The sequence below is a fragment of the Rattus rattus genome, chromosome X, assembly GCF_011064425.1.
Source record: "Rattus rattus isolate New Zealand chromosome X, Rrattus_CSIRO_v1, whole genome shotgun sequence".
Classification (NCBI taxonomy): Eukaryota; Metazoa; Chordata; class Mammalia; order Rodentia; family Muridae; genus Rattus; species Rattus rattus.
Window position 1 is genome coordinate 43,833,654 of NC_046172.1, and position 13,794 is coordinate 43,847,447.

Below are 13,794 nucleotides of genomic sequence, written 5' to 3' on the forward strand. Positions count from 1 at the left end.
AGAGTGACTAGGTATGGCCACACAATTAGATACAAAAACACACATGTCCACTGATTTATGAAGGAAGAAAATCAAAATGAAATATTGTCATCACTCATCTGTAAACAGTTCCATAGCTCTTAAAATTCTTAGAAAGCAATTTGTGATGAAGTTCTGTTGTGGGTTTTTATTTTCTTCCTGTAAGGTCAAAATTTGACTTTGGAAACGATAAATTGTCAAGAGCAAATGTAATTGAACATAAATTGTGTGTGTGTGTGTGTGTGTGTGTGTGTGTGTGTGTGTGTGTGTGTGTGTGTGTGTGTGTGTGTGGCTAAAGTAAAAGCAACGAGGAGAGGAGAGGAGCTTAGGGAGACTGTTTGCATTTGAGGAAAGGACGGTTTTGGTTGGGAGGGGTCCAAGGATATAGCAAATGAAAGTTTAAAGTTTGCTTTGCTTCTGCCACTACTCACGTTTCCATGTTGTCCCCCTCTAACACAGTCTGCACTGGCAGGTAGCCCATTCGGGGATGCTTCGCAAAATACCTTTTGGTTCGAAATTTGTTTTTCAGTACCTTGGCAAAGTCACGGACATCTTCTCCAGATGTAGTCTACAATGGAAATGATGAAGAGAGCAGCTTTAGAGAGTGCTATTTCCAAAGGAATGGCTGCCTGATCTTCATCTTCTTCACCAGGAAGAATATGGGAACTATGAACCAAGGCTGTGGATTCAAACACGACTAACTTCAGTGTGTTACTTATGGCTCAGTATCAGTGGTAAAAGAGAGGCATTGAAGGCTGAAATAGCTCGGTTGGTAAAGTGCTTGCCACATAGGCATGAGTTTGGATTCCCTGCAGCTGGAGAAAAGCCAGGCATGATGGTACCTATTAATAACCCTAGCACTAGAGAAGGCAGAGACTGTAGATGTTGTAGATTTGGTTTAATGCTTGCAGTATGGGTTCCCAAATTTGCATGAGAATTTCGCATGAGCGACACTAAAGGTCCCTGTCCCCAGCTGATTCTGATTGGCAAATAAAGTTGCCAGCAGCCAGTGACTGGTGAGGGAGACAGAGGTGAAACTTTAGTTTTCCCAAGCAAGGGAATCCAAGGAAGAAAGATTTAGAACCACCATGCAGGGAAAGCAGAAAGATCAGGCCTGAGAAGGTCAGAACAGAGAGACAGCCAACACATAAGAGTTGGGCTACAGCCCAGGGCAGCCAAGATGGAATATAGGTTTAACATGTAATGATTCAGGAATATCAGAGGGAAAAGTGTGTTAACTATGTGGAGGTATGGGAGTGGTCCCACCATAGAGCTGCTTAGTACATGTTAAAAAATAAGGCTATGTCTGTGTGTGTCTTTCATTGGAGAATCCACAGCATTGGGGTGGTAGCCAGGAATTTCTGCTGCCACCACTGGCTGAGTAGAGCAAATTAACCTACTACAGCGACAGGTAGATCCCTAGATCTCATGTACCTGCCAATGAGGTCAACCTGTGACTTCTGGATTCTGCTAGAGATTGTGCCTCATAAAATAGGGTAGAGAAAAGTCTTTAACCACTGGCCATCACACATAACACTACAAACACATATAAACACACAAAATAAATGAAAAAGGAGAAGGGCAATAGATGAAGTATCAGGCTACTTGATGAATGATAGCTTATATCAGACGTAAGCCTAACTTTTACTTTTCCTCTTCAGAAGGTCTCAAACTACTTAGTTGACATTAATATCAGAGTTCACAAACTGAATATCATGTAATTCATAGCATGGCACACTCTTCAATTTTTATAACAGAAAAAATAGTGAGGAAAACAGTTAAATACTAGAGTGGATAACAATTGATGGATAAACCCATGTTCTAAAGGGGAGCAGAGCCTCTGTAAATCTTGTTAAAACATAGATTTGGGTTTAAAAAACCCAGGTTGAGGCCTGAGTGTATACATTCCGGATAAGCTTCCAGAAGCACACTCATGCAGTAGTTTTGTGTCTCAGTAGAATCTCTGAGTCTATGTTCGTACCATCTCACTATAGCTTTTCCCAAAGCCTAACACCTACTGGTTTTAGTCTGACATGTTTGAAGTTTCTCCATATCTTACTTATAGATCCTTGGACAAATATTTTAACCTCAGGACAACAGAGTCCTCATCTGTCAAAGGAGGAAACAAATAACAATATCTATTGATTACACTATAAGGCAATTGAAAAGGTAAGTGCTTACTGATCATGTAAATGAATTATTAAGTATGGCCGTGTAAAATGTACTTTTCATGTGTCAGTTGACACTATGTCACAGAGTTAAAAGGCAAACAATGGTGACAGAAGGTGGTAGGTTATGTGTTTTGAAGAATACGTATCGTACTCTCTTCCAAGTTCAACATGTCCTATGGTCATGCGCCTTCTTTATATAATTGCTAAGGTTGCAATAAGAGAACTTTAAGATATCCTCCCTAAAATATGGTAAAATGTTAAAATGCATGCAGTCATTCAGAGATATTTATTGAGTGCCTAATACTTCTCTTGTATATCAGGACCTGCCTTTTAGGGGCATTTGGGCGATAGAACTTAAAAAAAGAAAGGAAGGGAGGGAGGGAGGAAAAGAAAATGGGATTAAACACTGCATTTCCAAATCTAAAATTCAACTCGGGTGACAGAACTTATGCCAGGAGGACATTTACTTACCGGAGTGCAGTACTCTACCATGGGGTAGTGCATTTTATGGCCCTTTGCAACTCGGCCAGAAAAAAAGCAGCTTTGGCAGATGTCATAATTAAAGTGTTTCAGGCTTCTGTACCTAATAAAGAACAGAAACAAATGGTTATTTATTTCTTCGAATCATATTCCCAAAGAACGTTCTAGGCAACCCTCTCCCACACTGTTGATTGTGGAAATAGAAAGCAGTGCTCATGTGTTCTCACATAGGAAGCCATTAACTTCTTCCTCCAGACTTCTCAGTACCTCTCCTAGAGGAGCAACACATTTCAGTGGAAAGATTATCTCGTAAACATACATATGGAAGAAAAAGTTTTAAAAAATCAACTCTTATTTAAACTACACCGGAACTCTTAGATTAAATAGAGAGGTGTGGCCAAAATTCCTTGTCTTTTAAAGACAAAATCCTCAAACATGAAAGATATGAAAGACAGACATACTGCACACTGCCTATTTATCACAGGGACAAGAGTTTCTGAGATAATTATTCTCACAAAATTATAAAAAGTAAAGTTACTCATAAGTAATCAAAATTAAAACAGTTCCCCCTAACCCCAGCTTTGCAATTCCTATATTCCTTTAATTATAAATTCTAACAATGGCTGGCATGATTTACCTTCCTGTCAAATGGACAGTCTATTCTTTCTCTTCAGAAATCACTCACCATATTACCCAAAAATGATACCACCACCAGCACCACAAAGAACAACGGCAGCAGCAGCAACAACAACATTGGATTAAAGGGAAGATTTTCTAATTGTTAAATACTGGCTGATACATTTTCCAGCACTCTCAGCCTACTATATATACTTGCTTCATTCCTCCTGATTTTTGCCTTCTCAGATAAGAGCCTCAGCCAATTCAGATAAACATATTCCTGTTGTTACATATGGAAAAGTGGGAAGAAAAGATAGCTACCTTTTTTTTAAGGAGTTCACCCATCATTTGAGAGGGGATAAGGAAGAAAGAGAAGTACTGATTCTTAAAATAATCTAATTTGAAAAAGACAAAAGAATTGAAGGTTAAAGGGGGTAGGGGAGGCTCTCTTAGGTCCTCCGAAGCACTGTACTTTTTTTCCTTTTATAAAATGTTCCTGTGTTGTATACAAATCCCACTGGCTCAGGAAGCTGGCTCAGGAAGATAAGAAATAGAATGCAGTCACCTGCAGCTCCCCCAAACCCCAGCCTTGCAATTCCTATAGCACCCTTCTCATCTGCCCAAAATCACGAAGAAAAGAAGGTATATTTTGTAAGCATCTGTCTAACTAGGTTTTAGAAACATTTATAATGTTTTTTTTTTTTATAAAACCTCTTTGTAAGCTGCATGAAGTACCAAAGGAAACCATCAATAATAAAAGTACTGGAATTTTTAAAAGAAAGTAAATAAAGTAATAAAACAAACTTAAGCACCACTAGAAATGCATATTTACTAATGCTAAGTAAAGTCTGAAGGGGGATAAGTTATATAACCAGGGTATAATCCTGTTGCTTATACATGCTATGGAAAAGCTAATATCCAGGTGTTAAAATGCATCATTTCAAAATTAGGGCATGGGATTATTATTAGGTTAAGTCATTTAAAAATACCCCATTTCTCCAAATGAGTTCATTGTTTCCCACGTTGTTTTAAGGATGCCAAAACAATAGCATGCTGGCTCCTCTCTCACAGACCTCTACACACATGTGGCATACTTTATGGTTTCAGTTGCTTTGTGCGTCTCATTTGTTTACATTTCTTTTATTCCACTAAGATTTCAACAGAATACTATGGAAAGAAGAGAATCAGATTTAAAAAGAAAAGAAAGTTCTAGGATGCCTGGAACAATTCGTGTTCCTTAAGGAGTAAAAAGAAGTGCTGCCAAGTAAGAAAGAGACTGAGCTACCAGGATGCGTCTTCCCAGAATAGAATCAACTCTTCATTTTATAACTGATTCTAGGAGAATTTCTATAAACAGAAAGGCCAGAAAAAAATAAAACAGGGGTAAAAATGTTTTAGTTCCAGGAAGGAGGAGGGACAGTTCATCTGGATGCCCTTGAAAAACAAATATTTCTGTGGAGCTAGGTCCTTGCCCTGGCCTAACCAAAACTGTGATTGTGACGAGCTGAAGAGTGAAGGTGGAAAAAGACATCTGCCTAATGAGTCAGGTCCACGGAAATAACCCTGAGATCTGGGGAACTGACAGCCGTGATCGATGCTTTAGCTCCATCACTTTCTCTCCCACTTTAGAAAGGAACAAACTCACAGCAACTGCCATGGGAGACAGAAAAACCAAGTCACGACAAACGGAGGGACAATGAGGCGATTCTGTTGAAGCTTAATACCTGAATCCAATGATTGGACACTCCTTACAGATGTTACACTTGGCTTGATGCTTGGCTGTTTCAGCAGCAGCCACTCTGTGCAAGACCGGCAGCCACACCATAGACTGGGGTTCCAGACGCATCCAGTCAAGGAAGAGAGCGGCTTCAATCTCGGGTTTATTATTGGCCTGGGAAAACAGAAGGAGAAGAGAAGTGGGGTAAGAGTACGCAAAAAGAGAGGGTGAGAGAGTAAGACAGTAATAATTTAGGTAATAAATGAAAAAAGAAGAATAGCAAGAATCATTTTTTTTTTCTCAGCAAGGACCTCTTTTTGTAGCTTCCCCCTGCCCCGCCTGGTAATACCTCCTTATCTATAAGTTATCAATGAAAACAAAACCAAACCAAGAAATAATTTTAAAGGTAAAGCAAAAAATACACAGCTGAATGAGACTAGTTTTACCTCTCATTTTTAAAGTTAGGTGCAAAGTGTTTACTGATTAAAATTTAAAAGAAAGGGATAAACACCTCAAGGAAGTATTGATTCATTTTTCCCTTTGTAGGAATTCCATTTCCAATGTCTCGGATTTACAGATAAGAAAACAAACACAGATTGTGATAGTAGAGAAGTAGCTTTTCAACAACTATACTACTGACTGTGTCAGGGCTTATACTAGTCCCCAGCCATCTGAGGCTCCGTATTCCACCACAGTGCTCCACTGATGCACTACTTTTCTCTTCTAAAGTCCCAATTTCATATATGGGATTCAATTCAGATAGTACAATCATCTTAGCACACTCAAAACATATTAACCATTAACTGATGGTTAATTAACGTCAATGATGTTAGTACAGTCATTCATTTTAATCATGCCTTGTGTTTTTAACCTTACATAACTATACTATCTATATCATTAGCTAGATTGATAACACATACTGGCTTTTTTCTCTTCATGGCCTCATTAATCTCGCTCATCCAACTGAAGTCAGATCTATCTGAAGGATATCTTTTACAATTTGCTTTTGCAAGATGTCTGATAGTCATGGATTTCCTAGATTCTGTGTCAAAATATCTCCTATTACCTTCTGGTAGGAACCGTGCCCTGAGCAGACCTTGGACACTGGCACTGCACTCAGGGGGACCTGATTCCTAGGTGCTCTGAAATGTCCAGGATCCAGCAGAGGCCGCAACATCTGCCAAAACCCAGAGTAACTGGGTCCCCCAGGATCCAGGGACTCAAGAACCCCCGCCCAGCCAGTAGCATGGGTTCCTTCCAGTTTGAACCTGCACCCAGAGCAGACCTTGGGCACTGGGTCTGCACCTACTCCTACAACACTCAGAGGGAACCTGACTCCTAGGTGCTCTGAAATGCCCAGGATCACATGATCACAGAGAAAGCTCAAATCCCAGGAGATCTGACATAACCAGGAACATTGCAACTCTGACACTCAAGATCACAGTTGAGGACTCAACATCTTTCCCAACACTCATCTTAACTGGGACCCCCGACAGGAACCAGGGAAACACAAACACCCACCCAAATAGAGGGACTGGTTCCTTCCAACTTGCACCTGTGACAAAAAAAAAAAAACAAAAAAAAAAAAAAAACAAAACAAACAAAAAAAAAAAAAAAAAACAACAGGGCTCTGGCTCCCCAACCACTCCTGCAACACCCTGAGAAAGTTGGACTCCAAGGAGCTCTGAGACAACAGGATCTCAGGAGCTTGGTCACACCAGGATTTCAGGATCCCAGAGGCAGTTTGACTCCCAGGAGCTCTGACATACTCAGGATCACAGGATCCCAAATCATAGGATCACAAAGAAGGCTAGGCTCTCAGGAGTTCTGACACAACCAAGATCACAGGAGGGACAAGCTTCAGTCAGAGACAGCAAAGGCAAGTAGCATGAGAGATAACCAGATGGCATGAGGCAGGCACAGGAACATAACCAAGAGAAACGAAAGCTAGTTGGCATTATCAGAGCCCAGTTGCCCCATTAAAGCAAGTCCTGGATATTCCATCACACAGGAAAATCAAGATTTGGATTTAACATCATATCTCATGATAAAGATAGAGGACTTTAGGAAGGACATAAATAACTCAATTAAATAAATATAGGAGAAAACAGGTAAACAGGTAGCAGCCCTTAAAGAGGAAAACCCAAAAATCCCTTAAAGAATTACCAGAAAACAACCAAACAGGTGAAGGAATTATACAAAACCATACAGGATCTAAAAATGGAAAAAGAAACAATAAAGAAATCACAAAGGGAGACAACCCTGGAGATAGGGAACCTAGGAAAGAGATCAGGAGTCACAGTTGCAAGCATCACCAACAGAATGCAAGTGATTGAAGAGAGAATCTCAGGGGCAGAAGATACCATAGAAAACATTGAGACAACAGTCAAAGAAAATACAAAATGCAAAAAGATCCTAACCCAAAACATCCAGGAAATCCAGGACACAATGAGAAGGTCCAACCTAAGGATAATAAGTATAGAAGAGAATGAAGATTCCCAACCTAGAGGGGCAGCAAATATCTTCAAAAAATTATAGAAGAAAACTTCCCTCACCTAAAGAAAGAGATGTGCATGAACATACAAGAAGCCTACAGAACTCCAAATAGACTGGACCTGAAAATAAATTCCTTTGGTCACATAATAATCAAAACACCAGATGCCCAAAACAAAGAAAGAATATTAAAAGCAGTAAGGGAAAAAGGTCAAGTGATATATAAAGGCAGACCTATCAGAATTACACCAGACTTCTCACCAGAGACTATGAAAGCCAGAATATCCTGGACAGATGTCATAAAGGCCCTAAGAGAACACAGATGCCAGCACAAGCTACTATACCCAGCAAAACTCTCAACTAACATAGATGGAGAAGCCTAGATATTCCATAACAAAACCAAATTTACACAATATATTACCACAAATCCAGCCAGCATAAATGGACAGATCATGGAAACAAAAACTAAATAGAGACAGAGAAAAACTAACAGAAGCTATGAACCAAATGGATTTAACAGATATCTATAGAATATTTCATCCTAAAACAAAAGGATATACCTTCTTCTCAGCACCTCATGGTACCTTCTCCAAAACTGACCATATAATCTGTCACGAAACAGTTCTCAACAGATACAAAAAGACTGAAATAATCCCATGCATCCTATCAGATTACCATGCAGAAAGGCTGGTCTTCAATAACGGCAAAAACAACAGAAAGCCCACATACACATGGAAGCAGAACAATGTTCTACTAAATGATAACTTGGTCGGGAAAAAATTAAGAAAGAAATTAAAGACTTTTTAGAATTTAATGACCATGAAGGCACGACATAGTCCAAGTGGATCAAGGACCTCCACATAAAACCAGATACACTGAAACTAAAAGAAGAGAAAGTGGGGAAGAGCCTTGAACACATAGGCATGGGGGAAAATATCATGAACAGAAAGAACACCAATGGCTTATGTTCTATGATCAAGAATCGACAAATGGGACCTCATAAAACTGCAAAGTTTCTGTAAGGCAAAGGACACTGTCATTAGGACAAAACGGCAACCAACAGATTGGGAAAAGATCTTTACCAATCCTACAACTGATAGAGGGCTAATAACCAAAATATACAAAAACTCAAGAAGTTAGACTCCAGAGAGCCAAATCGCCCTATTAAAAATGGGGTACAGAGCTAAACAAAACATTCTCAGATGAGGAATATCGAATGGTCAAAAAGCACCTAAAGAAATGTTCAACATCTTTAGTCATTAGGGAAATGCAAATCAAAACAACCCTGAGATTCCACCTCATACCCATCAGAATTGCTAAGATCAAATACTCAGGTGACAATAGATGCTGGCAAGGATGTGGAGAAAGAGGAACACTCCCTCCGTTTTTGGTGGGATTGCAAACTGGTACAACCATTCTGGAAATCACTCTGGCAGTTTGGATTACCTGAAGACCCTCCTGGGCATATACACAAAAGATGTTCCAATACATAACAAGGACACTTGCTCTATGTTCATAGCAGCCTTATTTATAAGAGCCAGAAGCTGAAAAGAAACCAGATGTCACTGCAGAGGAATGTAAACAGAAAATGTGGTACATCTACACAGTGGTGTACTACTCAGCTATTAAAAACAATGATTTCATGAAATTCTTAGCCAAATGGATGGAACTAGATAGAAAATATCCTAAGTGAGGTGATCCAATCTCAAAAGAATGCACATGGTATGCACATGGTATGCACTCACTGATGTTCGCCCAAAAGCACGGAATACTCAAGATACAATTTACAGACCATATGAAGCTCAAGAAGAAAGAAGACCAAAGTGTGGATGCTTTATTTAGTCCTTCTTAGAAAGGGGAACAAAATACACACAGGGCGAAATACAGAGGCATAGTGTGGAGCAGAGACAGCCCCACCTGGCAATCCATCCCATATACAATCAACAAACCCAGAAACTATTGCATATGCCAAGAAGTGCATTCTGACAGGAGCTTGATATGGATGTTTCCTGAGAGGTTCTGCCAGAGCATGTCAAATACAGTGGCAGATGCTCACAGCTAACCATTGAACTGAGAATGGAGTCCCCAATGGAAGAGTTAGAGAAAGGATTGAAGGAGCTGAAGGGGTTTACAACTCCATAAGAAGAACAATATCAACCAACCAGACCTGTTGGAGCTCCCGGGGACTAAACCACCATCCCAAGAGAACACAGGGAACCTATGTCTTCATCAGCATGTATAGCAGAGGACACCCTTGTTGGGCACCAATGGGAGGAGAAGCCCTTGGTCTTGGCAAGGCCGGACACCCCCAGTGTAGGGAACTGTTAGTGTAGAGAGGAGATAAGGAGTAGGTGGGTAGGGCAGCACACTTATAGCAGCAGGATGGGGATGGGATGGGGATTTCCTAAGGGGTAATCGGGAAAGGGGCTAACATTCAAAATGTAAATAAGGAATATATCCTTAAAAGAAAAGAAAAAAGTATATCCCTTTAAAGCCATACTCTTGTTAGCGGTATTTAGTGGATAGAAAATTTTATATAGACAGTTTCAGGGGATTTTTTTCTCATTTCGTTTTAGCATTTGAAATGCTATTCCACTTTTGTCTCAGTTTCTGTGTTACTACTGAAAAGACTGCCATTCCTATGATGGTTATTGTCCTTTTCCAGCGGGTTCCTGAAACTGTGGCTGAGAGTCTTTAATCTGCTCTAGAATCTTTTCAGTCATGATTTCAACAAGTAACACCTCTTCTGCATTTATTCCTTATTTTGCCTATGGTTATGTCATAACCTAAGTATTAGAAGTCCACATCCTGCATTTTACTGGTCAGGTTGTTCCTGGAATCTCCCGCTTTATAACCCTTCCTTTGTAAACTTCCATGCCTAATAATTTCTTCTGCTCTATTATCAGGGGGAAATACTCATCTATTTCCTTATTAATCTAGCTTGCTATAAAGTTTGACATCTTTTAAAATATAGTTATTTATGAGTATGTCTGAATATCCTGGTATATGTATATTACACGTCATTCATGTAGAAGCCTCTCAGAAAAGTTGGATGTCCTGGAGCTAGATTTGTGGATGGTTGTTAGCCACCCTGTCAGTGTCACGAACTGAACCAATTTACTCTGGAAGCATAGCAAGTTTTCTTAATTGATGAGCCATAACAACCCCCATTTTTTTTTTTTTTTTTGGAGCTGAAGACCAAACCCAGAGCCTTGTGCTTGCTAGGCAAGCAGTCTACCACTGAGCTAAATCCCCAACCCCTAAAATTTCATTTTTAAAATCTTTAAAATTTTAATTATTGTGAATTTCTTTGCAGTACTGGAAATAGGACTTAACATCTTGAAAAGCATTGCTTATATATTTCTTGATATCTAGATACTCAATCTGGCCAGTTTCCCTGAAGATGTTTTCATTGTGGTCCATTATTTTCTAACAGCACAAACATCATTCAAAAAATAATAATCTGCCAACCTGAAGCAGCATGCACAGGACCCTTGTGGATCTACTCCAGATCCAGTGTAGTAATATTTATCGATTCATGAGTGTGTGTGATTCTTGTGCCTTCTCTTGGGCTCTTTTCCTTCTATTGGTTTGTCTTGTCCAACTTCAATGTGATACTTTTTGTTTTATCTGATAATATTTTAAAAGATAATCTATGTAATTTTTCCTTACTCTTGATTTCTGATGTGCTTAAGTGCCTGCTTTTTTCATAATTTCTGAGCGTACTTTGAACTACTGAACCATGTTCTCCACAGCTGGTTTCTTCATTTGGTATAGCTAAAAACAGATGGGCACTACTTACTGTAAGACCATTTTAAATTGAATATATGACATGGCATCCTTTGCCTAATAAGTGGAGCGCCATCCCATTCTGCAACTTTCAGCACAAACTTTGCTAATAAAGGATCTAGCCACATCATGACACAATGACAACTAAATTTGTTTGGAGACACCATTTCCCTGACCACTGCAATAGGACTCTAGTCTTTACTTACTCGTAATGGCAAATGTAACATTAAAACAATGAGCTATTTAGCCTCGCATTTCCTTGTTAAAAAACGATATCAATGCAATCCACTGATCAAAACCATCAGGAAATCCCTTTCTTCTGGGTGGGAGTCGTCACAAACTAGGATTTTTTTTTAAAAGAATCAATGAATGTAAAGATGAAAACAGATCATGCAAGCCAAGTCATTCTTTTCAAAGGACTGACATCATGGAGCTGTACCTCAGAGTCTGAAATCTTAGCCAATGCCAGTGTATTCACTCATATAGCCCTGTCTAAGTATCACCCAGGTGAGAAAAGTATCACCCAGGTGAGAAAGCATCCTGAACATCTGCGTAATGGACCAGTGCCAAATGTTTCATCATGCTGAGCTGAAATCACAAAGCAATCAAGCAAAGGACAGCAAAAGTTTTTTAAGGTTCTAAACTCATAGCCCTGGAATCCAAATCACAGCTTTGCTACTCACTGCCCATGCAACCCTGGGAAAATATTTTTATCTGTATGATTAACCATTCTCTGTTCTGAAACAGAAATTTTTTACATTACCTGCTTTGTTTCAAGATTACATGAGCTATCAAACTGAAAGGCATCCGTGTCAGGGTTTGGCATATAACATGAAGCATGTTTGCAAGAGTTATCCTTGCCAGCATCAGCCACCTGACTGGAAGCCTATATAGAACCCAGGGCTACATACATGCTACCATTAAACAGCCTTTTCAACGTTGATCAGAACTGCTCCCTGTTCCTTTTATTTCTTCTTTATTTGTCATGTCTCAGTTTACCAATGTCCTTCCAAAACACAATTTTCCAAATACGTTCTGCTGGGAATGATACCTCCATTGCTCTGTGTGGGGTAATGAATCACTTTTATTTGATCTAAACTACAATTTCGGCTCAACTCAACTCTGGGTCAGTGTTTCCCAGTCCATTCAGCAAAATGTTTTATGAAAAGAAGGTCAAAGTAATTAAGGATTCATCATCAGGATTTCACCAGAGAAAAACCATGTTAAGCTTCATTTGACCTCGAATTTTCCCAACTTATAGTTCAGCAACCCCCAAGAACTTTTTTCTGTTCGAGTTTACAATGTCTATGAGCACCCCAATCCATAAACTCTCAGCTGAGCATTGTGGTGAATGCCAGTCTCTTCTGTTACCTAGAGTTCTTTCACTGTAATAGGGATTTCTTCCTTTCACATCTGTCAAGAAATTTACTGTTGGTTTAAGCCCATTGTAAACATCTCATTGGTTTAAAATCCTGATAACAGTAAATTAACTATTGCTCCCAACTTTACATGGTTCAAAATATGTGCTCTCCACATTTAAAAGTTACTGGTGAAGCTCAGCACGATTGTTCATGCCTTTAATTCTATCATTCAGAAGGCAGAAGCAGATCACTGTGAGATTAAGGCCATAAGGTCAACATATGATTTCTAGAACAACCAGGGCTACACAGAAAGGTCATGTCACAAAGAGAGCAGCCATTGAGAGTAATAGGAGAAGGCAGGGAGAGAGATGAAGGCAGGAGGGGGGAGAGAGAGAGAGAGAGAGAGAGAGAGAGAGAGAGAGAGAGAGAATTGCTTAAAGCATTGAATAATAGACCACAGACCAAGAACCAACATTAAACACTTTGCAAAAGCCTACAAGTATACTAAAACCAGTGATTCTGTCCTCTCCGGTTGTTGAACTATGACTCTTCCCTATAATATCATCTAGTATCTGTTGTGCACATTTCTCCGTCACACAAAGCCATAGGAGTCTTTATCAAAAGAACTGCCAAATTATCAACTACACAATATGCTCTATAACGTTCTCTTGGCTCTGCTGATCTAGAAACCAACTTTAGCAAAATAACCCTTTCTAGCCAGAAAACAAAGCATTATAGAAAAGCAATACATTGAAAAGCATTACTAATTCCTTACTATTTACAGTATGAATTTACTCATGCTTAATCAGAACCTCTTTCCATAGCATTCCTTCTAGGCTCCATCTCACAGCCAGGTATGCCTGACTCATTATAAAAGGGGCTCCTTGGACCCTCCTCAACCTCTCACCATCTTTTGATCTTACCCTCTTACTCACTCTGTCCCTTCTCTCCCCATTCCCTACTCTCTCCATGTGTTCCTGGCTAGCCTCCCCCTCCTCCTCTCTCTGACTTTCTCTGCCTCAACTCCCCTCCCTGTGCCCTAATTAAACTTGATTCTATACTATATCTGTTATGTGGCTGGTACCTCAGGGGAAAGGATATCTCAGCATGGATCTGCAGAGCCACGCCGTTCCACCTCTCTTTACCA

General features: G+C 39.7%; 1 protein-coding gene across 1 annotated transcript in view; it reads right to left on the bottom strand.

Annotated features, from left to right (window-relative positions):
- Positions 1-445: 445 nt before the first annotated feature.
- LOC116888897 (dystrophin-like) overlaps positions 446-13,794 on the bottom strand; it is a 97,701-nt gene continuing 84,352 nt past the window's right edge. The window contains 3 exon segments of the mRNA XM_032890158.1: positions 446-586; positions 2,661-2,772; positions 5,012-5,178. Coding sequence (XP_032746049.1) covers positions 446-586; positions 2,661-2,772; positions 5,012-5,178 — 420 coding nt within the window.